The following is a 26,235-nucleotide window of genomic DNA, read 5'->3' as shown; positions in this document are numbered from 1 at the left end:
TGTGTCCTGTCATATATTGCTCAATCCCTCCTTCTCTTTTTGCTGCTGCTGTGTTAATGGGTAATCAGTCATCAAATAAAGCAGCTTACAGCAGGTCAATACAGACACTCTTGTTGTATTTCTGTCAGTTAAAGACACGAACCCAGCTGATATAGAATCCGGCCATGTATGTCAAGTCTATACTGTGGATCCTGGTCTTCATCTCTGTCCAGGAGGGTGAGCATTTCAACTCTATGAGCATTTGCTGTACTTTTTTTTTTTTTTTTTGTGATTACATCAAATTTATATGGCTCTGTGCTATATATGCCTATGTTGATCTTTGCATGTTTATTATTCTACTGTTTGTGCTCTAGTGTCCCTGCAGGAGGAAGAATATAACTATGACTATGAAACATATGACGAGCCACAACCTCTGAACTGTTCAACTACAGAGAGCATCAAAGGTGGACATGTCACCTACTCACAGGTAAAAAGAAAACACTCTACATTAGAGGTGAATTACAAACCATTTTGATAGTTGATCTAATTTTTTTCAAACGACAAACATTCTCTGATTCCACCTTTCTCAGATTTCTGCTTTTCTCTGATCTGTTTCTCTGTTATTTTTGGTTTTCCAATTGCTAGTACGACAAAATAAAACATTTACAGAGATAACCTTGTTTTGGGTAAATTTACAGTGGGTATTTTTCTTTTTTTTTCTCACCTAACAATAATTTATTAATCAGGAAATAACTGTATGTATTATCTGACTATACACTGTTCAACACTTTTACATCATTTAGGATACAAGCGTTTGCTCCTTCAAGTATGTGTATATTTTCAGCTCTGCTTCCCTGATGTAAATGTTCTTTCCTGGACTAAAATGTTGCACAACCTAGACAAATTATACATTGTTTGAAAGCTCTAAGTTTCTTCATTCTATCTGTGCAAAGCATTTTGAATACAATTAATATTTAAGAGGCTAATAAGAGACATGTAAAACACTGCAACACAAAAAGACGTCACATAAAGCAAATTAAACAGTATGTCAGAAACACTGATAAAGAAAAGTGAATTACATTTAGAATCCAGGAGAAAGTCTGAAAATAAATTAGATTTACCGAATTCATATAGTAAAAGAATAATACAACCTCAGTTTAACAGGCTGATTACAGAAAACACTGCAAAACAGATGTTGCAAAGTGTTCAATCAGAGGTGAGTATGGGGACTGAAAATAGGCAGTATGGAGGATGGAAAAATAATTTGATATGCTAGAAACAATGATAAGATTGTAAAGTGAGGGAAAAATGTAGCATCACGTCATGCAAGTAAAAATGAGGGACGGTACCGCATTAGGAAGTTGATTTTCTGGTCCTGTTGGAAGAGGAACTTGAAGGCCTGAAAAGTGAAATAAATCAAGCATATTTTTACTGGAAGTCTTCATGGTACTTAATTTAACTCCAAAAGTAACAATGTGCTTCCTCCACAGGGGGGCCTGGAGGGCAGTGTGCTGACCTATCACTGTGGCCCAGGGAAATACCCTTTCCCAGTCAGCCACAGGCTCTGTGGTGCTGACGGCGAGTGGTCGCTCATGAGATTAACCAATCGTAGACTGGTGTCACGGGCCACATGCAAAGGTAATGTTGTAGATGGCGATGCATTCAGTGTACACAAAAGGGCTCTACTGTTCTGTTTTCTCTCAAAGCACCACTCTTTTTCTTTCTCCCCATGTTCTTCTCACGCTTCTTTTCTTCACTCTTCATCCTCATCCTCCAATCCTCTTGTCTGTCCCTCCTTCTCTCTCCCTCTCTCAGATGTGTTGTGCCCAGCTCAGCTCCAGCTGGATCATGGTGAATTCTGGCCCAGGGATCAGTGGTTCCGTGTTGGGACAATGCAGAGCTTCTCTTGCATGGAAGGGTTCACCCTGTACGGGTCAGCTGAGAGGAACTGCACCATCACTGGGGAGTGGACAGGAACTACCCCTGTCTGTGACAACCATGGTGAAACAAACCTTCCTCACGATAAATTATAAATCATGTGTATGATTGAATTATGATTATATATGGTTATTGTTTACCATTTTACACTGGTGCAACGGGTAAGAGGAGAGAATATCCATGAGCGAGCGTGCACTGTCATAAATACTAAATGCAAAACATCGTAAAGCAGCTTTTGCAATTAATCTCCTGAAATGTATGACTCAGTGTTTTTTAAGACATATGCTTACAATGTGTTTTTTAGCTGACATATCATTGAACAGTTACATGGTGTATATTCATGTTCATTGTGGTATATAATAATAATAATAATAATGATAATAATAATAATAATAATAATAATAAACAACTATTATTTAAAACTGTTATCACCTTTAAAAATTCATTTACATTGTGTATTCAGTGTACTGTCACCCTTCTGTCTTTAAATGCAGCTAATGATTGTAGTGACCCAGGGGTCCCACCAGGGGCCCAGAGGTCAGGCCGGTTTCACACTGGAGAGAAGGTGGTCTATCTGTGTCAGACTGGTCTCACTCTGCTCGGGTCGGCTGAAAGGGTTTGTCTGGAGAACAGAGAGTGGAGCGGCTCAGCACCTCGGTGCCAAGGTGCTTTAAATTTACGCGTCTTTCCTTTAAAACAGTAGACAATTCATTTCAGGACCAAACAAGACACAAAACCTTTTTCACTATCATCACCAACTGTGCATCTACAGCAGCAGGGCATTGCAGCAGTACCACAGTGAACTATCGCATTATCTTAAAACATTCATGCATGCTATCATTGTGGTTTACTGCAGGTCCGAATACCTTTGACTCCCCCAGCGCTGTGGCCGAAGCCATGGCAGGGTCACTTGCAGGAGTCATGGACGTGGTCAACCCAGACTCCAAAAAGAAAAGTGAGTGTAAAATATTGCCAGTGTTGTGAATGTTGCTGCACAAACAGATTTTAGATACGTGTACTTGTTAAGCAAATATTTAAAGGAACCAGCTGAAATCAACTGCAATGAAAATAAAAAAGTACTTTGTGTGTGTGTGTGTGTGTGTGTGTGTGTGTGTGTGCGTGTGTAAGCTTCAAGGTTATCCTTTGCCCGAACTGTCCGTGTGGCTGAAGGCAGTCGTATGAACATTTACATTTTACTGGACACATCAGGAAGCATCACAAAGGAGGACTTTGAACAATCCAGAAACGCCGCCATCGCTCTTATCAGAAAGGTCTGAACCAAATGAGCTCAGTTTTATTTGACTTAACATGACATGTGGGTAAAAGACAGACTCAAAAACATACAACAGCAATATAAAGATTCACACTGACCTACCACTTCGCCTGTCATCCTCCATCAATGGGTGTGAAACTAATTTGTCTTCTTCATTTTGGTTCTAGTTGGAGAGCTACGAGGTTGAGATGAAATTCCACGTGTTGTCATTTGCCAGCGAAATTAAAGACATTGTAAATATCACAGAAACAGATATAAGTAGTAGGACCGAGGATGTCATATGGAGTCTGTTAGACTTCGACTACCATAGTAGGACGCTGCTTGTTATTCTTTCATTCATTTAAGACAACCATGATGCACCAGTCTGTTCAATAGTTCATTTAATTATTTTGAATTTATATTTCAGTCATTTAGCATTTGTTCATCTGCAGGCCACGGGCGTAAGACAGGCACCAACCTGTACTCTGCACTTCATCGTGTCAGTGGGTTGATCAGCTTCTTCCATGAAAACAGTGCCAAGAACCATTTCAATGAGACTCAGAACATCATCATCATTCAAACAGACGGTAAAGAAAAACTCATGCTCAGAAGTATCGATCGAGCAACTCATGCTTGTAAAAAAACTTATGCAACCCTCCTAAATGTTTGGAAAACCTTTGGAGCTCTTTTAATATTATTGATATTTGTTTGGTGTAATCTGCCCGCAGGTTACTCCAACACAGGCATCAATCCTCAGATTGCTGTGGCCCAGATCCGACAACTGCTGGGCTACAGCACCACATCCCACGACCACACAGAAGAGGCACTGCTAGGTAGCATAATAATAGCTGCTCTACTGGCACTCTAGAAATACTTTCACTGACTGCGACAATCAATTAAAAATCACTTTTTAAAGGGTTTTAGTTTGTTTAATGTGTGTTGACGTACTTGTCTATTAATGTTTGTGTGTGTGTTTCCAGATGTCTATGCATTTGGTGTTGGGGACAATGTGAACAAAGATGAGCTGAACACCTTAGCTTCAAAGAAACGTGGCGAGCAGCATGTCTTCATTCTGAAAGACTATGAAACACTGGGAATGGTGTTCAACAGCATCATTAGTAAGTAAGAGATTCTTCTCAACTCTGAGGTACAAAGAAGACTGAGAATACAAAAAACAAACAAAAAAGAAACCACGTGAACCTTAAAGTACAAAAAATTCATTTTTTTCACATTTCTTGCTTATTTTCATTCATTCTAACATCACAGTAATTGAAATTTAACATGTTTCATGATGTAGGTGACAAGAGTGTGACGATGTGTGGGGTAGCTCAGGAACACGTCTCCAACGAACAGGAGAAGGATGGGATAACAGTCTACAGCAAGCCCTGGCACGTCACTCTGACAGCAGTAAGAGCTTTGCACATGCTCAAACACTAAAATAACAATGAAGATTCCCCTCACCTTCTGCTTTATATTCAGAGTGAATTTTCACACATGTAACAACTTCTTCCCTTGTAGCCTGAATGGGGGCGTGACAAGTGGTGTTCTGGATCCCTCGTGAGCCAGAACTGGGTGCTGACAGCTGCTCACTGCTTTGCCAGAGCGAGCACAGACAAAGTCTCTTACCAAGTGGACATAGAACACGGTCAGTGTCAATAGGGAAAATATTTTTGGAGATTTAGATTCATTTAAGAGAAAAATAGATAGAAGGGAGAAAAATGAAACTTTGGGGTGGGGGGTGGGATGGGGGGATCAGGAATGACTGTGTTGGGGCACTTAATTACTTTTTTTGAGATCAAAAGGTTGGTGATCATTTTATGACTTTGGGAGCAAGGACCTTGATTCACCTGCTTGTAAGTGCAGTTTATTCTAAAGCAGTGCGGTTTCCAACCTTTTACAACTCATGGCCCACATCTGACCCCATAATAATATGGAGGCCAAGTAATGCCTTCTCAGGGCACTTTTTATTTTAACTATAATGATGGAGCTTTCGTCATGGATGTAATCTTTTAGCACACAGACTGAGATAGCATGTAAAAGTGTACAATGTTAGCAAGTTCCTATTATTGGTTTATCACAATGATAGGCCTTGATACGAGAAGAAAAACATTGGAAGGGGGTTTTAAACAGATTAAGGTTTAAAATTCTACTTGTTAACTTCAAGAACATTGAATCTTGTTGACTTCACACCTTTTTTTATATTGAAACAACAAGCTGCTTCTCTGGTTCTCAGGTGGTGGCACAGTGAAGTCCAGCAAGGTGATCATGCACCCCAAGTATAACACCAAAGCACTTTTACACAGAAATGTATCAGAGTTCTATGACTACGATGTAGCTCTGGTACAGGTGAACAAGAGTATCTTGCTTTCCTGGAAGGCCAGGTAAGACAGACCAAAGAAAAATCTTTAAGTATCACCCACTCAGTATTCAGCTGAGGGCAAACATTTACTTCGTCATGAGGAGGTGTAGGAGGGAGGCATGTGTTCTTGTATTTCCATCCTTGTGTAACCTTGAGTAAACAGAAACAACCAACATAAATGTTAATAAGTGTCATTGTTGAGTGTGTGTATACCGTATGTCACACTACAGACCCATCTGCTTGCCATGTACCGTACCAGCCAGCCGAGCCTTGAAGAAGATCAACTCTACCTGTCAGGAGCACAGTATGTGACCTTTGACCTTTATACTCTGTAACAAGAATCTGTTGACATAACAGACGAGTTTAGTTTAGCAAAAGCTTTCAGTATTATGAACAGTATGCAAGAACATGATTTTTGACTTTAAAGTGATACTTCGGATTATTTGACATGTAGTTGTGTGAGGCTCTTAGGCCTACAGTAGATTCAGGTCAGCGCACTCCCACTTCAGAGAAGCAGTCAGGAACACAGGCACAGAAGCTGATGTGGACAGAGTCAGCAGAAAAAAACGTATTTTAGCCACTTTACCCACCGAATAAAACTAATATCAGTTTAAGTGTACACTGTATTTTAAATATTTTCACTGCTTTACCTTGGCTTCAATCAGCCCCCTCTTTTATAAAGTGGTAAAAACATTCAAAATAAACTGTACACTTAAACTTATATATATTTTTTTTTTCACAGGTTTTTTTAATGTGGCTTATAGTTTTTTCTGCTGACCCCGTCCACAGCAGCACATCTCTCAGCTTCTGTGCCAGTGCTGCCAACTGCTTCTTTAAAAACACTGACTATAGATGCGTTATGCACCTCATACAATACCACGTCAAATAAACCAAACTATCACTTTAACATAATATTAACACAAATTTGAGTAAAGGTCCTGAATGAACTTTCGGGTATTCTTAGTAGAATGAATGTGTGTACAGGGGAGGAACTACTATCACGTGAGGAGACTCCCGCCTTCTTCATCCACAAGAAAACAGAACGAAAGGAAACACATTTTCACATAAAGAGTCGGGTGAGAGTTGTGATTTTCAGACTGTGGGGTGTTTTTATGCTTACACTTAAAATTAGGTGAAAATTGTTTTGTTTTTTTTTTTAATTAAGAAATAGTTTAAACAGTATTACCCTGTACTTGTTTGGCTGTTGGCAGAGGCCTGCCTGTGTGGAGAAGGCCAGGCAAACACTGAAACAGCCCACCACTGTGACCTTGGACGAGTACATACCTGACAGATTCCTCTGCTCCGGGGGCACCTCTGGATATCAGGATGCAATCACCTGCAAAGGTCTGGACTCTGCACTTACTTTATGGTAGCCACCACAGTTTGACAAATACAAGATTTATATTACATTACATTGTTGTCTCTTTTCGGACAGGCGACTCTGGTGGATCCATGTTTCTACAAAAAAGAAATCGATACTTTCAGGTCAGAAAGTTTCTGCTCATTCACAACAGTCCGATCATGCACACACTTGTGTAACCATTTTCACATCTATATTTCTCCTCATTTAATCCCCAGGTGGCAGTAGTGAGCTGGGGCACCATAGATATATGTGACCGCCTCAGCCCAGCTATGAGAGGGTATGGTAAGCACAGGCTGCCTCCTGATGCTCGAGACTTTCACATCGACCTCTTCAAGATAACGCCATGGCTGAAAAAGCATCTGGGTGAACAGATCCAGTTCCTGCCTGAAGTCAACTGAGCAGATCCCGAATCAGTCTGTGGGGATCAACTCAGACTAAGCCACAATAACATAGTGTAGACTCCAACAGAGCTCATGTGGATCGGACACCTCGTCTTCCACAACATATGGGAATAATCATAACCAATTGCAGATATTAATTTCAAGTTTTTTTGACAGTTTATTGTCAAATGAAATACCAATGATTTTTATAGCTGTGGTGCAGTAAGCTTTTTTTAATGCTTTTCTGTTAATAAATCATACATAACACATAAAAGGTAATTCAGTTTTTTTTTCCATTTTATTCTTTCTAAATCCAGAATATAAAAACATGCATAATCAGTTCCTGATGGACATACATAACAGAAATGTATCTGTACATCCATGTGGATTTATTTCTTGTTATACTGAGTGGAAGGATCTGCTTCTGTTCTATAAGTCTAGTTAACAACACCGGTGTTAGTCATACAGTATGCTTATGAGGATGTGCAGACACTGCCCATGATATATGACAGCAGGGAGCCCATACACTAGACAGTCAATGAGCTGAAATATAAAAAAAAAAAATCATGCTGGTGTGAGAAAGCCAGCTGACCAATCAGCCCTCAGAATACTGTCTGAACAGGGTTTCTGATTGGCTGTCTTTGAAGCTGGGGACAAAGTGGATCTGGAGGATCTCGGAGAATCCCTCAGAGAGAACAGGAGCCACAAAGTGTTTCCTGTCCAGAGAGAGACACTGATTAAAAAGGAAAAATATCACGTTGTGTGAAAAATCAAATGAAACTCACAGCTGACACTATAAAGTCTACAATGATTAGTTATTACTGCCAGGATTCAAAGCCTAAAAAGCTTACTTATAGCTGTGGAAAATCATGTCGTTGACCTTCATGTGTTTGCTGTCTGATGGAGCCATTTCACGGAACTGGGAACAACAGTTATACATTAGAAAAAAAAAACACACACACATACACACTTGGCATGACAAGCAAAGGTAAAACCACACATATATATATATATATATATATATATATATATATATATATACACATATACATATATACATAAACGGAGTCTTACTCTGTTGTTGTGTTTGGCTTGCTCCAGAGAGGCTGAGAAGTGGAAACAGCGGCAAGGAACTCCTGCTGCTTTGGCCACATCCACATATCTGGAAATTGCAGTATTGGAGTTTTGGTTAGACAAACAGAAAATACTGCAATAATCAGAATGTACATTATTAAATGCAACCATTTAGAAAGACTGTAATGTTTCTGTGCAATATACTGCTGTGTTTGAACCAGGTTAAAAGGTATAGAGGGGATTAACATGGGCCAAAAGTATTCAACCCGCCAGTTACTGTGGTGGAAAATTGACAGGAAGTTGATATACACAATAGTAGACTAATGTGTGTTAGTGTGTATAGGTCATGATGACCTAGGTCGTGATAGCCTGTGGTGTTCTGGCTATTGTGAATTTCAGATAACATGCTGCGACTGGAAAACTGCTAAGATTCCCAGAAGAGTAAAACGAATAACACCAAGAGAAGCAGTGAACCGAGACACAGTGTCGCTCCCATTATGTTATGGTGGAAAACAGGATTTGGGTGTACTGTCAAGTCTTATCCTGTTTTGGTCAGGTTATAAAAGCATGGACCTCTAAACTGTAAAGTAGTTTGTTATATTTGGCTGTCAAAGCAAACACAATAAGAAGTGTGTCAATTTGGCAATAAAACCCGGCTTATGCTGAATACTATCTCTCTCCTATTGTATTTCTGAGTCTGTTCTTCAACACATTGGTGACGAGGCTAGGATCTTATCCTTCTCATCTTATCCAGTCCTCCCCATTTCCTGGCAAGCAGACGTGCCAAATCCTCATACTCTCCTCACAAATCTCCAGAAGCAAAGTTTTTTACAGTTATTGATCTGTGCTCTGCGTTTTTTTAGCATTCCATTGGCTGAAGATTCAAAATATCTCTTTGCATTTACATACCGTGGTAAGCAGTACAGCTACACACGAATCCCTCAGGGTTTTAAACATAGTCCTCATGGGTTTAATCAGATCCTAGGGCAAGATCTTGAAGGGCTTGCAATCAACAGTACATTTATAGAAAATGTTGATGACTTGTTGATTTGTTCATCTACCATCGATGATTGCCACGGAGACTCAATCAATGTCCTCCAGAAGTTGGCAGAGGGAGGGCACAAGGTCTCCCAGGCAAAACTTCAATACTGTCAGCAGCAGGTAGAGTATTTGGGAAGAGTGATCTCTCATGGGACCATTTCTATGTCGCCAGAACATTTGAAGGGAGTGAGTAAAGCTCCGTGGCCACAAACTGTCGGTCATATGATCAGCATTAAGGTGTGAGGTAGCTGTTTTGTCACCAGTAATATCAATAGAGCCTGTTGTCACACCTGAAGATATTGTCTTGAGGGGGGCGACAAAAGATGAAAAAGGGTTGTGGAGGTCGCATGAAGGACTAGTGGTTGCGCCTGTGTCGTTGTTGACCATGCTAATCTCAGAATGTTATGGTGTGGATCACAGTGGAAGGAGTGAGGTAGTGAAAAAGATAAAACAGCAAGGCTATTGGTTGCCGAATTTACAGGCCATGGTTGATGAGGTGTTGAGCCAATGTGAGATTTGTGCCCAAAACAATGTGCATAGAGCATAAAAACACCAATAGGACACATTCCGGTCCCTGAAGGGCCATTCAAACATCTGGTCATAGACTATGTTGACGTGATCAAACTGGTGCAAGGTAAATGTTACATGTTGGTGGTGATTGATTGGTTTAGCTGTTGGGTTGAGGCTACTCCATCTAAAGACCTAGGATCTGAAACTGTTGTTAAGTTTCTGATAAGGGAAGTTATTCCACGCTTCAGCATACCTTCCGAAATAAGTTCTGATAACGGATCAGCATTTGACCAGAACATTTTCAAAGCTGTATTGCAGCAATTAAGAATTAAGCAACGATTAGGAGCTTTGTATCACCCTCAGAGTCAGGGCATGGTTGAAAGAATAAATGGAACTCTAAAAGCAAAGACTAACAAGATCTGTGCTAGCACTGAACTAAACTGGGTGGATGCTTTGCCACTGGCACTTATGAGTTATCACATGCAAACACACAGAATCACGCGTCTAATACCACATGAAATGCTAACAGGCAGACCTATGCCAGCACCACAGTTGAGAGGTCCCCATGAAGGGCCTCGGCTTGAGCAACTGCAGTTAGAGTTAAAAGAATATATGAAGCAAGAGGGTCCCTATAATGTAGTGCTAGCAACGCCAATGGCAGTTCAGGTTGAAGGCACCATGGTGGGGAAGAGGCTGATGTTGGAGGAGGTGAAGAGGACGCAGACGAGCTTGCGGGTCGGCGTCCGATCACCAAAGCAGCCACCAGAGCAGTCGTGTGAAGGGGGAACCGCATGGCATGAATCAGATAAGTGCAATGCAACCACATTCACACCAGTCCACAATAGGCCAGATCATGTGCCAGCACTGTCAGCTAAGCTTGAACACACACACATTAGTCCAGGTTCTGCCCTAATCTAGACCATATCAAGGTACTCAAAGTACTTGATCATGAAGGGGGACTAGATAAGATAAGAAAGATAAGATCAATAGAACTGGATATCAGAGTACATTTAAACCTAGAATACAGAAGGAAGAAGTTTGTCAGATGTTTGGGGAACAACGCTGTACATGAATACCCAGTAACACTGCATCTGATGGAACATTTTCTGATGTTGTGACTAAAATAAGGGAGTTGAGGGGGGAGGTTAGGGAGAATGCTGGTTGGGATGACAGGTTATTGTGAATTTTGGGTTGGAAAACTGCTAAGATTCCCAGAAGAGTAAAATTAATGACCCTAGGAGAAGGGGTGAACCGAGATACAGTGTCGCTACCACGGTGTTATGTCGGAAAACAGGACATGGGAATACTGCCAAGGACTAGTTTTATCCTGTTTTGGTTAGGTTATAAAAGCATGGACCTCTGAACTGTAAGGTAGTTTTTTATATCTGGCTGTCAAAGAACTGTGTCAACTTGGCAATAAAACCCAGCTGCTGCTGAATACTATCTCTCTTCTGTTGTGTTTTGGAGTCTGAGTCTATTCTTCAAATTAGAAGTTTTCAACATTACATGATAACCTGCCATTGGCACATTCCAGGGGAGATCGATATCTGCTGGTTTAAAACCATTTCCCTCTCATACATGATTCAGTTTTTGTGTGCCCATGGATCATCTCTCTGTTCTCAGCTGACTGATATGCATGTTAAAACATGCAAGAACACACACACAGACACAGGTTTGCATCTACACAGTAACTGCTGGTACAGATGTGCTTTACCGTTTGCGTGATTCAGGATCTGGACTGGTGTTGTCAACAGCAACACTGCGGCCCTCCTTCAGAGCGCGCTCACATGCTGACACACAGCTCTGCCATGAACCGAGTGTGTCCTGACACAGAAATAAATTACTCAGGGAAGGCTCTAAGGACAAGTCCAAATGGAATATAAAAACCAAAATGGTCATTGTCTTCATCATCTCAGTCATTATGATCACTTGCAAACTTGTGCATCAATTACAAAAGCAGAAAACGCAATCATCAGAATAAAGCATTAGATGTAATCATTTTTTGGTCTTTAAAATGTAAATGAAAAAAAAATTATGTAAAAAAAAAAAACAAACAAACAAAAAAACAGAACTGTCCATGTAAGAGCCACTCACCCGGTTGATGTACGCATAGCCTTTTGGAACGATGTGGGTTTGGAAGAAAGTGGATTTACCCGCTGCAGAGAAAGGGAAGAGTGAACAAAATCAGGAGGGTCTTCGCAGAAGGACTGACAAGAAAAACAAAAGGTGATTCAACATCCACTTTCACTTACATGCAGGGAAACCCACGGCAACAATGACCTCTGTCTTGTTGGATGTGAGGGAGGCTGATGGCGGGTCATACAGCCTCGTATTGGAGTCAAGCTTCCTCTAGCAAAACAGATGAAGAAAAATGTTTATAAAAATACAGACTCGGGCAAAACCCCAAAATACATTCTCCTACATTAAGAAAAAAAAAACACAGCAAACAGCCTTGCCAGCCATGCTCATTTTACTCACGGGGTCAAAATCAGGCAGGCTGTAGGGGGCTCTCTTCCAGCCCAAAAAGTATTCCTCTGGGGTGTGGAACTGCAACCCAATGTTCAGAGCAAACTACAAAAACAAGAAGGAAGACCGATCTTGGCATTTTTCTCCATGGAGAAACATCAACTCATTATAAATCTTATTTCTTGACACTTCAAAAACAAAGGACCACAGACGCACAATTCACCAGAGTAAGAAGCTCAGGTCTTACCAGTCGGTCACTGCAGGAGAAATCCTTCTTCTTCTTCCCTGGAGCCCAGTTCTCTGGTCTACCTGCAGCATCTGTGCACAGAGGTATAGTCATCAGCAGCAAAAAGCTTCCAAATTAGGTTATTCCTGTTGCATTTATGCACTTCGAAGAGGTTCTGTCTAAATCATGTCTGGACTTGGGTCAAGGGGTTCAGAGTTAGGGTTAGGTCTAACACTGAGAAAATGTCAGGTACACATACTGTGTGATATCAGATCAGACAACTGAGAACACATATAGTAGCCACCTGTATTTATGGGCTGGTTTTATCAAGTCCACTCACCTCCAACATAGAAACTCTCTCTCTTTTCAACAGTGACACCATCATTAGCCTGAGCAGGGAGCACACATGCAAAGACACCTTCACTTGAAACAAAAACAGACTGTTTTTGCAGATAGAACAGTAAAGAATGTGAGGAATCATCCAAGGGACGTTTTAATGATTCCAATGAGTTTAATTAGTTTGATTCATGTCGATGTAAATACTCCATATGAGTTTTGGTTCTTCTATAATACAGGTGTGACTGACAGTTACCTTCTCACACAAGTGATTCCACATTCCCATTACTGGTTTCCTGTAGATACCAGGACCGGTCGCTACAAACACCTGAGACACAGACACACAGAGGGGATCTACACATATGCTTTGCATACAACATCTGCATATGTGGTAAGATTCACTCTCCAACATAGCAAACCTGCACAGGTAGCTGCAGCGTGGCAAGGATGTCCTCCACTTTAGACTTGAAGACTTCTGGTCTCAGTTTGCCTTTAGTGATCCCCATCTGGTTGGTGAAGAAAGCCACCTACAAAGAAAGAGCATGGGTAGACTAGGAAATCCAGTGGCTAAAACTGATAGACTTGAGAACACAAGCTTCAATCATATTTCACTGGCTTTAATCTTGCAAAGTCAACTAAATAATATTAGCTCACCTTATATCCTTTTCTGATCAAAGTGGCCAACCTGGGCTGAATCTCTGGGTACAGAATCCTGGTAATTAAACACAAGGATCAAAACATGTAGATATGAGATATAATCTATATAAGCCACTGACAGTCATTTACCATACTTCTTAGCCATAGCCAGCAATTCAAGTGTCAGGACTGTAGACATACTTCCAGTCATCCGGTGCAGTTGGAAAGACTTTCCCTGACTTGGTGGTGATGATGCAGCCATCTATGTCAAACCCAGCAATCTGGAGGTGGAGAGGAGGAGCAGAAATATTCAGGAATTTTCACATATGCTGCATGATCTCAACAGTCTGTAAGTCAAACTACAAAATGTAAAGACATCATTGTTTGAAAAACATGAACCTCATCTCCCAGAGACCATGTAAGGCGTGGTGAGTAAAGCCCTACGCAGCAGATCACCACAATTAAAAAGCTGGAATCATTTTATTTTCTGTTTTGCTTGAAAATGTACTCACTCTGGGGTTTGGGATTCTTTTTTACATGGTAATTGTAGCTTTAATTACAACAATGTTATGTAATTACCCGAGGCAGAGAAATCAAATAATTAATACAATCCATTAGCTCTGCCACTGAAAGAGTTCCCACCTTGTCACTCCCTCTGACTCCAGCAGCAGTATAAAGCAGCAGGTTGCCTATCTGCTGCCAGCTGCTCTTTAGACAGGCCTTTGATGATGATAAAGATGACGAAGGCTGGGTGTTGTCACTCCTCTCTGTCATAGACTTCTCAGCCAACTCCTGCAGCTGCTTGAGCTTTTCCTCTGCCAGTCGCTCCTCCTCATCCTCCTCTTCTTCCTTCATCCAGCCACCCGAGGGCTCCTCCTCTATCTTTTGACGCTTCACCACAGAGTGCCCCCTGTCTGGGCTCAGTCTTCTTTTAGATGACTAACGAGAAGAAAAAAAATACACTGTTTATCATTTTCATATGTCTGACTTCAACTGTAAAATGTCATCTTTGTAAACAAATAAGATACATAAAATAATAGAACACATAGATTTCTACCCAGTAAACAAACAGTACCATGTGTTACCTTCATGGGGGAAGTAGAAAAGAAATCCTTTATGCTGCGTTTAGGTGTTGGACTCAACTCTTCCTCTTTCTCTTTTCTGCTCCTTCCTCCTTTTGTCTTATCGGTGGCTTTCAGCCCTCTCTGTGCAGTGCTGGAGGCTGTGCCATTGGAGCTCAGAGAGTAGTGCACTTGGAATGGATGGTTCTGGTTAACCAGGTAGAGAGTACCTCCATGGGTGAGTTTACCAGACTGACCCCGTCCCAGCTTCTCACCGTCCAGAAAACTGGGATTGGGGCCCAGCTGTGGAGGAAAACAGGACATGTATGAACTCTGTACTCTAGCAATTATACAGTTAGTTTATGGGTAGTATGATGACCTAGGTGGGTCTATACAGTAAAGAGAGGAGTGTTGACATCAGGTTTACAGATGTAAAATATATCTGATGTTTTAATTGTGTCAAATATTAGCTCTCTGGGGTGTTTTTTGTTTGTTTGTGTAGCCTGGTGGTGGTGTTTCTAGCCTAAGAGTTTCACACAGGGAGACTAACTTAAGTGTTTGTGTTCATACCTGAGTAAAAACCACATCCTGGTCTGCATAGCAAGCCACCGCCTTCACTGGTGGGAAAACAAAGATTAGTACTTTCACAAACAGACACTCACAGACACACAAACATATCTATCTATCTATCTCTATCTATGGTGTAAATAATCTCAGTATTAATGCAACACACTTCTACCTTAAAACAAACTACATCCTCAAAAATGACCATACAGTTGGATCACACTTCTCTACAGTTTCAACAAAAACTCAAAGTCAAAGTCAAAGTAGCTTTATTGTCAATTTCTTCACATGTTAAGACATACAAAGGAATCGAAAGGACGTTTCCCACTCTCCCGCGGTGAAACATATAAAGTGCACACTGCGCAGGCACGACAGATAAGACAAGAGCACGACAGACAGACAAGAAAATAAAAATAACTAAATGAGATACGTAAATAACTGGGAGTAGCAGCAGGAGTTTCTGTGCAAGTTAGGTTATTGTAGTGCAAAGGTGATTCAGTAAAGGCAGCAATTGATTATAACCTTAACGAAGGAAGGTCACCCTGCTGTTCAATTCCTGTGGCCTACAAAGGTATTACTTATCTTTTTGTCACCTTTTTACAACTGTTACTAAGTTGTAGGAAATTGCATCTATTTTTCCTGATTCCTAAGCACCATCCTCAAATGCCTTTTGGACCAACAGTCCAAATCCAAATCCTCACATTTAATAAGCCTGAAATGCAGTTATTTTTCTTTCTTGCTTGAAAAGTGACTCAAATGATAAATCAATTATCAAAACAAATTGAATTTTCTGTTGATCAACTAACTGATTAATTAACTAATCTTTTAAGCTCTTGATGTCTATCCAGTGACTTTTACAAATACTGTTACAGTGTTTTGTTTTTTTTAATCCTTAAAAACCTTATTTGATCCTTCCCGCTGCAAATTCATATTTCTCTTACAGTAAAAACGTTCAAGGCTATAAGAATCAGAACCCAACATGCTGTGTGGAGGTAGTGGATCGGTCTATGACCACCAGTGGGACGACTGTTTTCTACTCCCCGTCAGTTCTGGAGAGGGCGGGTTCATTTATTTATTGATATTCTTGTGGATGGACAGTTAGGCTGTATGCTCCTCCTGGCTTCACTCTGGTAAGGCCTGATTTTTCTTATGCTGTATAGAGTAAAGCGGAACGGCCGGGAAACGGAGTCATCATGCTCATAGATTTCTCAACTACTGAGCAGTTTAAGAAGTGTTGTATTAAGCTAACGCACAATATCAATAGCACCTTTGAACTTTTTCTCACCCTGGTGCCTGGAGCATTTCTTGTCAGTGACCCCGGTGTCCGGACCCCGACCCAAAATCACAGCTCGTCCGTCCTCCAGAGGGACCCGGGCTCCAGAGGCGGCGACCAACGCGCACGACATCTGAGCGAACAACCAAACCGAGACCGGAGCTCTAGCTTCAGCCAAACCGTGTGTTTGTGAGCGTCTCCTTTCAAACACCAAAGAGCCGAGACACCGAGAGTAAAACAGTCAGTACACACTTTTCCTGCATGTGTTATAAATATGTAGAGTTGCTACTTGTGGCCACAACTTCTTTGTGTTTGCCTTGGTTGTTGAACAGCACTAACACAAACCGAAAGGAGCTCTATTTCGCATTGGACCCGCGGTCCTTTGGAAAAATATGCTCGTCTAGAAACTTGCTCCGCTTCAGGTTCCGTCCTGACTTTTCCGGGTTTCAATACAGGATCCAGGATCGTTTAACAACTCCTGAATTTAACGGACGATCTCTTGGTAAAATAGTTGTTTTCATGTCAGCTAGACAACAGCCACAGAAAAAAAAGTAAGATCAAGACACCAGGCGAAAAAGAACAAGATCTCCAGCTTAATAATTACCTGGTTTGAGCTAAACGTTTCTCTGTGCGACAGCTCAGTCGAGTAAGGAAGAAATACCTGTCACCGCCATCTTTCCAGATTTTTTTAGACGGTATAAATAATTTTTTTTTTCCTTTTTATGTAGAAGTGTACATATGTTTGTTTATAGAGGCATCATAGCAGAGGGTTTGATAATGTGCGAGTAAAGCTGTATGTCACATTCACATTGTTTTATAACTTTTTTATCCACAATTTAAATGTTATCTCACAATATGTCAGTTATGTAGAAAATTATGACAGGCGTACACAACACGGGCACTGGCACTTCAAGAAAGGGTTAACAACAATAGAACAGGATACATACTAGCGGGTGAGATTTTGTTACTATTGATTAATAGATTCCCCTTTTTTCTGACTTTTTGGGAAGGTTGGTCAACTAGTTGTTTCAGCAAATTGGAGGGCTTGTTATAATTTGTAGGTTTCAATGATGTAGGCAGATCAAAATGTATGTCATACACTGACACAAATGTACATTTGGAATATGTTCCTCTTCTGGCAATGATGAGTTTGACCGATCTTATGACTTGTTTTAATACAAACATCCTGTTTTTGTCACATTTTTGTGTATGTATTTTCTTTAAACTACATAAGCAAACATTTGTCACCCAAGTTAAACTTTCCAAACCAGAGTAAAACAAAATGAAAACAATGATATTTAAATAGTCATAATGAGTTTTTTTGAAAAACAAAAACACAGATGTGCTGATTGGTTCATTTCACAGACAAAATGTTGTGTCAACACACACAAATAAAAACAGGTTTCCTACACATTCTCAGCTAGTGTGTCTCCATATAAAGACCCAGAGAATGTTGAAAAACAGGTTTTGTCGACCAAACTATGCGCTGGTATTTGACCTGGGCTTGCAACAGCATGTCCTCCCTCCTCTTTTTGTTATTTGCATAAATTCTCACTTGTGTTCTTGTAGTCATTTATATTCTGTCATCTGTCCTGTCTTATAGCATTCTTGGCTGAGTGCCTGTCTGGAGAACTGTTGTGCTGCAGTGTAATACTACAAGCAGAAAGACAGCTTCACTTTCAGGTAAAAAAAATCTTGCTTTTGGTAGTTTTTGGTTGTTGTAAAAACTGCAAACTTTTCGGCCTCAGTGAAACCAGAGGCAGAGAAGCTGATAATCTTTTTGTTTCTCAGCCAGTTGTAGATTGACATTTTTTTTTGATTGTCCTAAAAGTGTTTTTTTTTTTGTTTGTTTGTTTTTTTTGTTTTTTCTATTCCCACAGGACAGCCTGACATATGACATACATCCAGGTGTAATTGTTAAACAACACCTTTTTCTGCCTTCCTGCCCTCCACCCACTTAATCAATCTTCAGAGCATCCATCATTTTCATCATGTCCAACCAGCTCACCCAAAACGACCATGAGGCAGCGTATATGTCGCTGATGAGAGGCTTTACAGAGCTGGATCTCCGTGGACCCTGTGTTCCCAGCGACCTGGTTCTGATTGGAGACCACGCCTTTCCTTTGGCAATGAACAAGCGAGGCCAGGTCCTGATGGCTGCCTCTCTCTACGGTTCTGGAAGAATCGTGGTCCTGGGTCACGAGGGCTACCTGACAGCTTTCCCTGCTCTGGTAGAGAATGCGCTGATGTGGCTGAGAGGAGATGGGTCTGACAGCCTGTCTGTGGGGATCCACAGCAACGTCATGGCAGTTGCTGGTAACCTCAGTGAATCTAGCTTCCAAGCCAATGTTGTGGAGGCCTTTAGTGGCAATCTGGAGGTTGGTGTATATGTGACAGATGCCTACAGTGTGGGTGCTGACTCGAAGGACCTGGTGGCGTTTCTGAAAGCTGGAGGAGGAGTGCTAATAGCAGGTCAGGCGTGGAGCTGGGCTGCAGATCACCCTAAGGAGAACACGTTGCTTCAGTTTGGAGGGAATAAGGTTTCTGGTGTGGCAGGGATTTACTTCTCTGAGCATCCGGGTGAGGTCGAGTGCCTGCCTGTCTATCCTCAAATCCCATCCTCCTGGATGGCTGTAGTGTGAGTGTAAACTATACTTCTCTATTGTTGCACATTCAGGTTCTACTTTGCAAACGACTTTAATCTGAAAACATATTTAGCCTCTCCCTGCTGTTTATGACAGTATTATTAATATTGACATTTTCACTTTATCACAGAAACCATTTAATTCAGTTATTTATACAGTGTATGATTATAAATGTAAGAAATAATACTACTAATAATAATGAATTATTAAAAACAAATTATATTGTTATTACTCTTAAAATGAATATTATATATTATAGCTCTTTGTCGGAATAATTGTTTGCTGAGATACGTACCATATAACTCCAATGTTCCTGGTTAGATTATGGCCTTGGTTGAATTTCACCATCTTAACAAAATCCATAATAATTGAATATTAAATTAACAATTTTTGTCAGTTATTAACATATGGTTTTACTTATATCTTTTTATTAGATTTCATTTTAACGAAGCGAAACTAGCCCTTTAAAAATTGTATTTAAATATAAAAAAACAATGTGTGACTGATACACTTATTCTTTACTATAAGTCTATAATACACTGTATCTCTCATTCTTTGGCATCTCTCTTTCCTACTCCTCTTCCCTCTTTCTAATAAAGAATTGGTAAGGATTTTGAGGACGACCTGGAGTTCTTACTTCAGGGGGTTTCAGAGTTTGATCTCCAGGGTGGAATGGTGTTTTCCGAGCTTCTGGTCCATGGCCCTTTAGCGTTCCCCATTGGTACCACCGGGGATGGACAAGCGTTCTTGGCAGGAGCCTACTATGGGCAGGGACGGGTCATTGTGGTTAGTCATGAAGGACTTCTAGGGCGAGAGGTAAACTATATTAATGACTAGTCTCAAGATTTCTGCCTTCATTGATCAAATTGAGAATATATTGATTAACTGCTCCCTCTATTTTGAAATAATTCCTTTTCATTACAGACAATGGCTCCATTTTGGAACAATGCCCTTCACTGGTTGGACGAAGGCAGGCAGGGGGTTATTGGTGTAGCGGCTAATCGCGCCCTCAAGGTTCTCAGCGAGTCAGGGTTACAGTGTGAGAAGACAAACTTCAGAGGAGACCTGAGTGTGTTTGTGTGTACAGCATACAGTGATGAACATGTGGAGGAAATCCAAGAGTTTGTGGCAGAGGGAGGAGGCCTTCTGATTGGTGGACATGCCTGGCACTGGGCACAGACACATGCTGGGCAAAACACAATGACAGATTTTGCAGGTATGATTATGCACCACCTGTCCAGTTCATGATAATATAACATGATGCATACTAAGCATATTCCAGGCACTGCTCTCTCAATGAGGGGGACAAGAGACAGAGACAGGAGAGCTGGCTGCTGGATACCTGCAGGGGTGGCAGACTTGATGACTAAGGGTTCGAAAATAATTTGTTTAACCTACAAGATGGTAAAGACATTCTGGTAAAAGTGAATGCAAAGAAGGCATGGAAAATAAATATGGGTTAATAGTGATTTGTGGTAAGGCACTGTACGCACAATTAATCATATTTGCCATTTGATATCAGATGTGCTTCCTCCATCTCCGTTTTTAAATATTTTCTTGTTTTTGTGAGTATGTTTATATATCTCTGTATACAGTGTATTGACCTTGCTTTCCTTGTGTTTTACTTTATACATTTGGTTTACTTTCTTTTATTCATTTTAATTGTCCTTTATAGAGCACGTTGGTCAGCTTAAGATGTGTTTAAATGTGCTCTAAAAATAAAGTTGACTTGACTTGATATGAACTGCAGCTGGTGAGGAAGTCAGGCAGGCACTGAAGACATCATGAGGCCAAGTGGAGAATGATGACATGTAAAAACACAAAGGAAAATACCCAGAGGCAGAACCAATATATAATGAATATCAGAGCCAGATTTGGGCTTCAAACCAAAATATTGGTACTAGTGCAGTCCAACAACATAACACAGTAGATCAAGTCTGGTTTGCTTCAATGTCTTTCAGGGAACAAGATCCTGAACAAAATGGGCTTGAGCGTGTTGGGAAATACGATCAAAGCAGGTATATACAAGGCCCCTGTACCCAGCCAGGCCGTCAAAGACACCTACCACTTCCGCCACCTTCTACGCCGCTTTGCTGGTCATGTAAACAAGGGGGAGATGCTTACAGAGCATGAGGAGAGATGTCTAAAAAAGCTGGGCAGTGACTGCTCCACCTACTTGAACATGAAGGCTCATGACTGCCCCTCCTATATACAGGTCATGTCCACCCTCACTGATGTCTTAATGAGGTCGGGCATGCCACAGGTAAGTTGACAAAATGAAATGAACATAGATGATCATAGATGTTGTAATTGGTTATTATGCTACAACTATGAATCATTCAGATGTGTTAGAACAACATCTTTTATAATATTACTTACTCATTTTCTTTCAAGGTGTGTCACAGCAGCCCTGTGAGGAGTCCCAAAGACCACTTGCTCCTCAGCCTGGGGACAGAGTTATATAAGGTTTGCCCAAACCCTGATGCTCTCCTGCCTCACCTCATCAAGGATAACCCACTGATGCCAGTTGTCTATAACCACCGGGTCATGATTAATGTTAACACTGCAGGTCAGAGCTCAAATATATCAAGTATATTTGTTATGGAATCAACTTACAAACAATATGTGAAAAATGTCAATATGTGTGAAAGATGTCAGTATGTGTGAAAAGTTTATTTATACATAAATACATTAGAATAACTATGTATGTGTGTGTGTGTGTGTGTGTGTGTGTGTGTGTGTGTGTGTTAGGAAGGGAGGAGTGGATCAGTACAGGTCTCTACCTCTCTCCTGGTATGAAGACCTACATGGCCATACCAGCAGACATTGTCGACAAGGGATGGAAGGTACAGTCCACAAAATCAAATAAGACATTTGGGTTATTGAGTACAAGTGTGATACTTTTGATACAACTAAGTAAGAATATAGTTATTTCTCCATGGTACAAAGCAGTAACACATATTCCATGTCTCCCTCAGGTCCAGATTGGCTGTCAAACAGACAAACTGGGTGCTGCAGAGTTAAAGAGAGCACCCTGTGTTCACAACCGATTCCCCATAACCTCAGAGATGATGCAGGTGTGGAACCTCTGGGGGGGACTCATCTACCTGGTGGCCCCACCCAAAACCCAAGTGGGGGGGGTAGAGGTCGTAGTGCAGATGGCTGTACCTGCGCCATATTATAAATCTGGTAAGTGTGTGGTAGGTGACACTGTGGTACACTATGTGTTTAAATGAAAACATCTGGTCATGTGGGATAAATATGGTTGTTTTGAGTTTTCAGAGCAATATATATTAAGAGCATCTTATCTAAATCACTTGTGTGCTGGGACAATTCAAATGTAATAATTTTAAGCGTGCATTTGAATCTTATGAACTGATACCTCACACAAAGATCCAGTTAACAGTTTAACCATTCTTCTAAATGAATGCACAACATTTGCTAGACCATCAGTAACCATACCAACAGTCTGCACCCTGCTTTGTCATGGCCCTAACCATGGCCATAATTGTGAAGTGGCCATATAACTTAATGGATACTCATACTCTCAGCCTATGTCCCTCCAAGGAGTATTTGGTGAATGAATTTATATCATGTGCATTGGTTTTTTTATGGTGCTGTTTGCAGCCTGGCTTTATGTTCTTGATTTACTGTTTAATCTACAGTAGATTCACAGTTGCATGGACATAGTCCTTACATTAAATTTTTAAGCACTCTAACCATTCATCAAACAGTCCTTACAGATGTTTTCTTGGAAATATAGTCCTTGAGAGGACAGGTTTATATTCCTCCTAGCATGGAGTATTTTTACATAATAATGTAATAATTCAAAGCTCAGTTTTGAACATAACCATCCCTCTGTTCTCTTCAGGTGTGACAACACCAGCTAATTGGTCCTTACTGCGCACTGCTCCTGCGCCCTGGGCAGAGTTGGAGTTTGACAACATCATTCTCACTGTACCATCAAATGTTGTTCGGGACCTGGAGCGCCCTGATGAGTTGGCGGTGCACTGGGATGCCATCATGAGGGGCATTGCTGACCTGGCAGTCATACCACACAAATTTCCCCGCAAAGAACGCTTTGTGGCGGATGTGCAGATTTCCCATGGTGAGTGTATTTGGCTTGCATACTGTAAACACTTGTTTCTTATTCGCTTATCCTATTGAGAATCCTGGGGAGATGGAGCCTGACACAAAACGTGACAGGCAGTGTAAAGCACTGACAGGTCACCAATCCTACAGTGTTTCTCAACCATAGCTAACCCTAAAAAGCATCACTATAAAACATTTTCCTCTGCTCAGGTTGGATGCATGCAGGTTATCCTATCATGATACACGATACTGCAGCAGCTGAGCTGATCAACATTGACCATGCTAGGAGTAAAGGCATATGGGGCCCCATCCATGAACTGGGACACAACCAGCAGAGAGGTTGCTGGGAGTTCCCACCACACACCACAGAGTGTACATGCAACCTGTGGTCAGTGTATGTGCATGAAGAGGTGCTGGGGATCAACAGAGCGCAGGTGGAGTAAATTGTTTTGTTTTTGAGACCAGTGTTTAGTTGTATTTTGACACATTTTTATCTCAGTCTTTGTTGAGAGAAGTATTAAATTTTTCATTGAGATTAAATTGTTTCACAATCATCTTGTTCAACTCAGGCTCACGAAGCTATGACTTTAGAGAATCGAAACAGACGAGCAGAGGAGTATGCCAAGGGGGGCAAGAAACTCAGCAGCTGGCACATGTGGGTGGCCCTGGAGACGTATATGCAGGTAAGAGAGAATAACTTTGTATTACACCATGTAGATAAATATTCTTGGATCACACTGGAGTCACATATTAAACAAAGTCACATCTCCACTTAGGCAAAAAATTCAAATAAGACTGAAAGTCTCTAACCCTCTTTGACCCATTGAGGCTTTAATGCTCATTACACATCAGACAACAAAAACACTGGGTGAATGGTAACAGTTCTGTTTTTTACATATGGCTCTACCTTTTTATACTTCCACATAGCTTCAGGAGAAGTTTGGCTGGGATGCCTTTAAGAGGGTGTTTGCTGCCTACCATGACATGAGCAACTTTCCAGATGACAACCAAGGAAAGATGAACCTGTATGCTGAGACTTTCTCCTACACTGTGGAGATGAACCTGTGTGGATTCTTTAAGGCCTGGGGCTGGCCCATCGAACCAGTCACTGAAGAGAAACTCTCCAACCTGCCTCCCTGGAGTGACCACCCCATGGCCCAGTATGACTGAGATTAGAGTCTGCTGTTGATTAAATTGAAGAGAGATGGGTTCAATGAGTACCAAACACTGACATTATGTATTTAGTGGGAAATTCATTTAACTGACTTTGTTTTTTTCTTTTTTGTTTTTGATGTATTTTACCATATTTATTATTGTAATATTTTAAAGAAGAGAGTACTCACATAGCTGACCAGATATATACAGCCTTTAAATTAAGTAAATACATGTGAAATGGACCAATGACTGTGAGGCAAATAAAGTAGAGCAGTTGTTAAATACCTTAAAACCAAAGTACCAAAAACCAAGAGGCCATTAAACAAACAGTTTTTATCAGAACTAAACTTTTTTGTTAACTGTTTTTTTCTGAAATTGAAGTGATCTGATGGAGGTATAATAAGACAAACAGTCAAATCCAGCTGTTGCACCTTAATACAGATACATTTTAGTAAAAACATTGTTATTGCATATATTGTTGCATTTGACCTCCTAATATTTAATAACTAAAATTTTACAGTGAGGGTTGTCAGCTGCACATGTTGCCATCAGCTCAACTTTATCAATGACTGGACAATTGGTATTTGCAGGGTATGTGGTTTGATAATCCCTTTAATCCAATTAATCTGTGTGCTACATAATTTGATTTGAATATATTGTATAATATATAATGCTGTATATAATATATAATCTTAATGAATTACCCCTCACCTAAATAAAGGTTGTGAATTTGTACACAGTAATACAATGGTTGGTGTCATAAACTATGTTCTCATGAAGCAAGCCAAGTGCTTGTCCATCATCAATTGTCCACTAATTTATCTTATCTGTCAGTGGACCACACCTGTAAGGACTTACAGTACAGTAGACCTACATACTGTTCTCCTGATACAGGATGAGCAGAGTACATCAGTGCTTTATGCACATTGATGTTTTTATAATTTCCCACAGACACGCAGACCATTAATTAACACTACATTAGTAGACATGCCCAACACAGACACATGCTCATGAAGAAAACCGATGTTGCTGTTGATAATAAAACTTCTGATTCTAATATGTAGCATGAAAAAAACAATGGGTGAATAATTGTTTAATGTACAGACAGATGAAACTGTCCCTACAGCCAACATTGAGTGACAGAGTTTAGGGCCAATCTTTTAAATCGATGTTGTTTTTTAATATACTATACTGTTTAGTTCGGCAGAGGTTCGGGACATACGGTTATCTCTTCACACTGTAAACATTTCTCTAAATTGTGTTTACTGGGGAGGTGGATCAGGCCCACATAGGCATGAAAGTGTTTCCACAAGCATGCAAACTTCCTAAGTCTTTTATCTATAGCTCAATAAAAGCTATGAGTTGTTTGCATATGCTAAGCTATATTGGATACAATTTGGACTCTGCGTTATCAACTTATTCACAAGGTTCACTGACGTTTTGAGTCCTGGATTGATATCTGACTCAATGCCTATGCAGCACAATATCACATTTGAGTTTTGTTATGAAGTTAGCTTACAACCACAATAATGATGATCCTGTCTGTGTAACATTATTGCATACATTCCATTAGATTTAGCCAGTGCTACACAAAATCTTCAAGAGATTAACACTCAGATGTGACATTTCAGAGTCAATGTGTTACATTACATCCACAAATATCCACAAACCTGTTTATCTGATTGGATGAACAGGTTTCTTATACAGTCACAGGCAGGGTGTGTCCATCTCAACCCACATGTCTATTGTGCATGTGCATGTGTGTACTATTGAAACCAAACACAGGGTATTGACAGAAAGACTTTGTAGGCTCTTCTGTCCGGTCATGAGATCTTCCCCTTCATCCAATAGTAGCTGGGTTGTTCTGACTCATTTATCTTCCTCT

The 26,235-nt window shown here is 40.6% G+C and overlaps 3 protein-coding genes across 8 annotated transcripts; 2 read left to right on the top strand and 1 right to left on the bottom strand.

Moving 5' to 3' along the window:
• The first annotated feature begins 56 nt into the window (after nucleotides 1-56).
• On the top strand, nucleotides 57-7,562 carry LOC139631581 (complement C2). Its single transcript, XM_071495859.1, has 19 exons — nucleotides 57-216; nucleotides 354-466; nucleotides 1,470-1,617; nucleotides 1,795-1,980; nucleotides 2,412-2,582; nucleotides 2,774-2,872; nucleotides 3,046-3,188; nucleotides 3,358-3,499; nucleotides 3,622-3,756; nucleotides 3,898-4,002; nucleotides 4,150-4,287; nucleotides 4,467-4,576; nucleotides 4,688-4,814; nucleotides 5,403-5,550; nucleotides 5,759-5,832; nucleotides 6,513-6,604; nucleotides 6,740-6,872; nucleotides 6,964-7,013; nucleotides 7,107-7,562. Exons 1-19 carry the CDS (start codon nucleotides 165-167, stop codon nucleotides 7,287-7,289), a joined length of 2,349 nt encoding a protein of 782 aa, XP_071351960.1. The 5' UTR covers nucleotides 57-164; the 3' UTR covers nucleotides 7,290-7,562.
• Nucleotides 7,563-7,693: 131 nt separating this feature from the next.
• Nucleotides 7,694-16,607, bottom strand: pnkp (polynucleotide kinase 3'-phosphatase). Its single transcript, XM_071495860.1, has 17 exons — nucleotides 16,471-16,607; nucleotides 15,192-15,238; nucleotides 14,646-14,924; nucleotides 14,203-14,499; nucleotides 13,762-13,841; nucleotides 13,579-13,636; nucleotides 13,344-13,451; nucleotides 13,181-13,252; nucleotides 12,929-12,977; nucleotides 12,610-12,680; nucleotides 12,375-12,467; nucleotides 12,149-12,245; nucleotides 11,991-12,052; nucleotides 11,611-11,720; nucleotides 8,346-8,433; nucleotides 8,123-8,190; nucleotides 7,694-7,987 (listed from the first exon to the last, which is right to left on the bottom strand). Exons 1-17 carry the CDS (start codon nucleotides 16,589-16,591, stop codon nucleotides 7,867-7,869), a joined length of 1,821 nt encoding a protein of 606 aa, XP_071351961.1. The 5' UTR covers nucleotides 16,592-16,607; the 3' UTR covers nucleotides 7,694-7,866.
• On the top strand, nucleotides 16,553-24,812 carry LOC139631580 (TRPM8 channel-associated factor homolog). 6 transcript variants are annotated; one of them, XM_071495858.1, is made up of 13 exons: nucleotides 16,553-16,698; nucleotides 18,062-18,141; nucleotides 18,344-19,096; nucleotides 19,703-19,919; nucleotides 20,028-20,319; nucleotides 21,065-21,366; nucleotides 21,498-21,672; nucleotides 21,855-21,949; nucleotides 22,082-22,292; nucleotides 22,975-23,211; nucleotides 23,406-23,629; nucleotides 23,765-23,878; nucleotides 24,123-24,812. In XM_071495858.1, exons 3-13 carry the CDS (start codon nucleotides 18,450-18,452, stop codon nucleotides 24,363-24,365), a joined length of 2,757 nt encoding a protein of 918 aa, XP_071351959.1. In that variant the 5' UTR covers nucleotides 16,553-16,698; nucleotides 18,062-18,141; nucleotides 18,344-18,449; the 3' UTR covers nucleotides 24,366-24,812. The 6 variants fall into 6 exon arrangements, with proteins under 6 accessions (XP_071351959.1, XP_071351955.1, XP_071351956.1 ...); XM_071495854.1 differs by having other exon boundaries at nucleotides 18,339-19,096; XM_071495855.1 differs by lacking the exon at nucleotides 16,553-16,698 and adding an exon at nucleotides 16,888-17,009 and having other exon boundaries at nucleotides 18,339-19,096.
• The last annotated feature ends 1,423 nt before the right edge of the window (nucleotides 24,813-26,235 follow it).

This window comes from Trachinotus anak, unplaced genomic scaffold, assembly GCF_046630095.1.
Source record: "Trachinotus anak isolate AG129_WGS33_773 ecotype Australia unplaced genomic scaffold, CSIRO_AGI_Tana_v1 ptg000014l, whole genome shotgun sequence".
NCBI lineage: Eukaryota > Metazoa > Chordata > Actinopteri > Carangiformes > Carangidae > Trachinotus > Trachinotus anak.
Note: the sequence above shows the minus strand (reverse complement) of the source record. Positions and strands in the feature narration are given on the sequence as shown.

Excerpts from the sequence above, each read along its gene's own strand:
- LOC139631581 (XM_071495859.1), top strand. The coding sequence starts at position 165 with ATGTATGTCAAGTCTATACTGTGGATCCTGGTCTTCATCTCTGTCCAG. Across the intron at positions 3,757-3,897 it reads CATCATCATTCAAACAGACG|GTTACTCCAACACAGGCATC; the intron begins GTAAAGAAAAAC and ends ATCTGCCCGCAG. Across the intron at positions 4,815-5,402 it reads CCAAGTGGACATAGAACACG|GTGGTGGCACAGTGAAGTCC; the intron begins GTCAGTGTCAAT and ends TCTGGTTCTCAG.
- pnkp (XM_071495860.1), bottom strand. The coding sequence starts at position 16,591 with ATGTCGTGCGCGTTGGTCGCCGCCTCTGGAGCCCGGGTCCCTCTGGAG. Across the intron at positions 13,842-14,202 it reads GAGTCAGAGGGAGTGACAAG|ATTGCTGGGTTTGACATAGA; the intron begins GTGGGAACTCTT and ends CTCCACCTCCAG. Across the intron at positions 12,246-12,374 it reads GCCTGCCTGATTTTGACCCC|AGGAAGCTTGACTCCAATAC; the intron begins GTGAGTAAAATG and ends CTGTTTTGCTAG.
- LOC139631580 (XM_071495858.1), top strand. The coding sequence starts at position 18,450 with ATGTCCAACCAGCTCACCCAAAACGACCATGAGGCAGCGTATATGTCG. Across the intron at positions 19,920-20,027 it reads AAGGACTTCTAGGGCGAGAG|ACAATGGCTCCATTTTGGAA; the intron begins GTAAACTATATT and ends TTTTCATTACAG. Across the intron at positions 21,950-22,081 it reads TTGTCGACAAGGGATGGAAG|GTCCAGATTGGCTGTCAAAC; the intron begins GTACAGTCCACA and ends TGTCTCCCTCAG.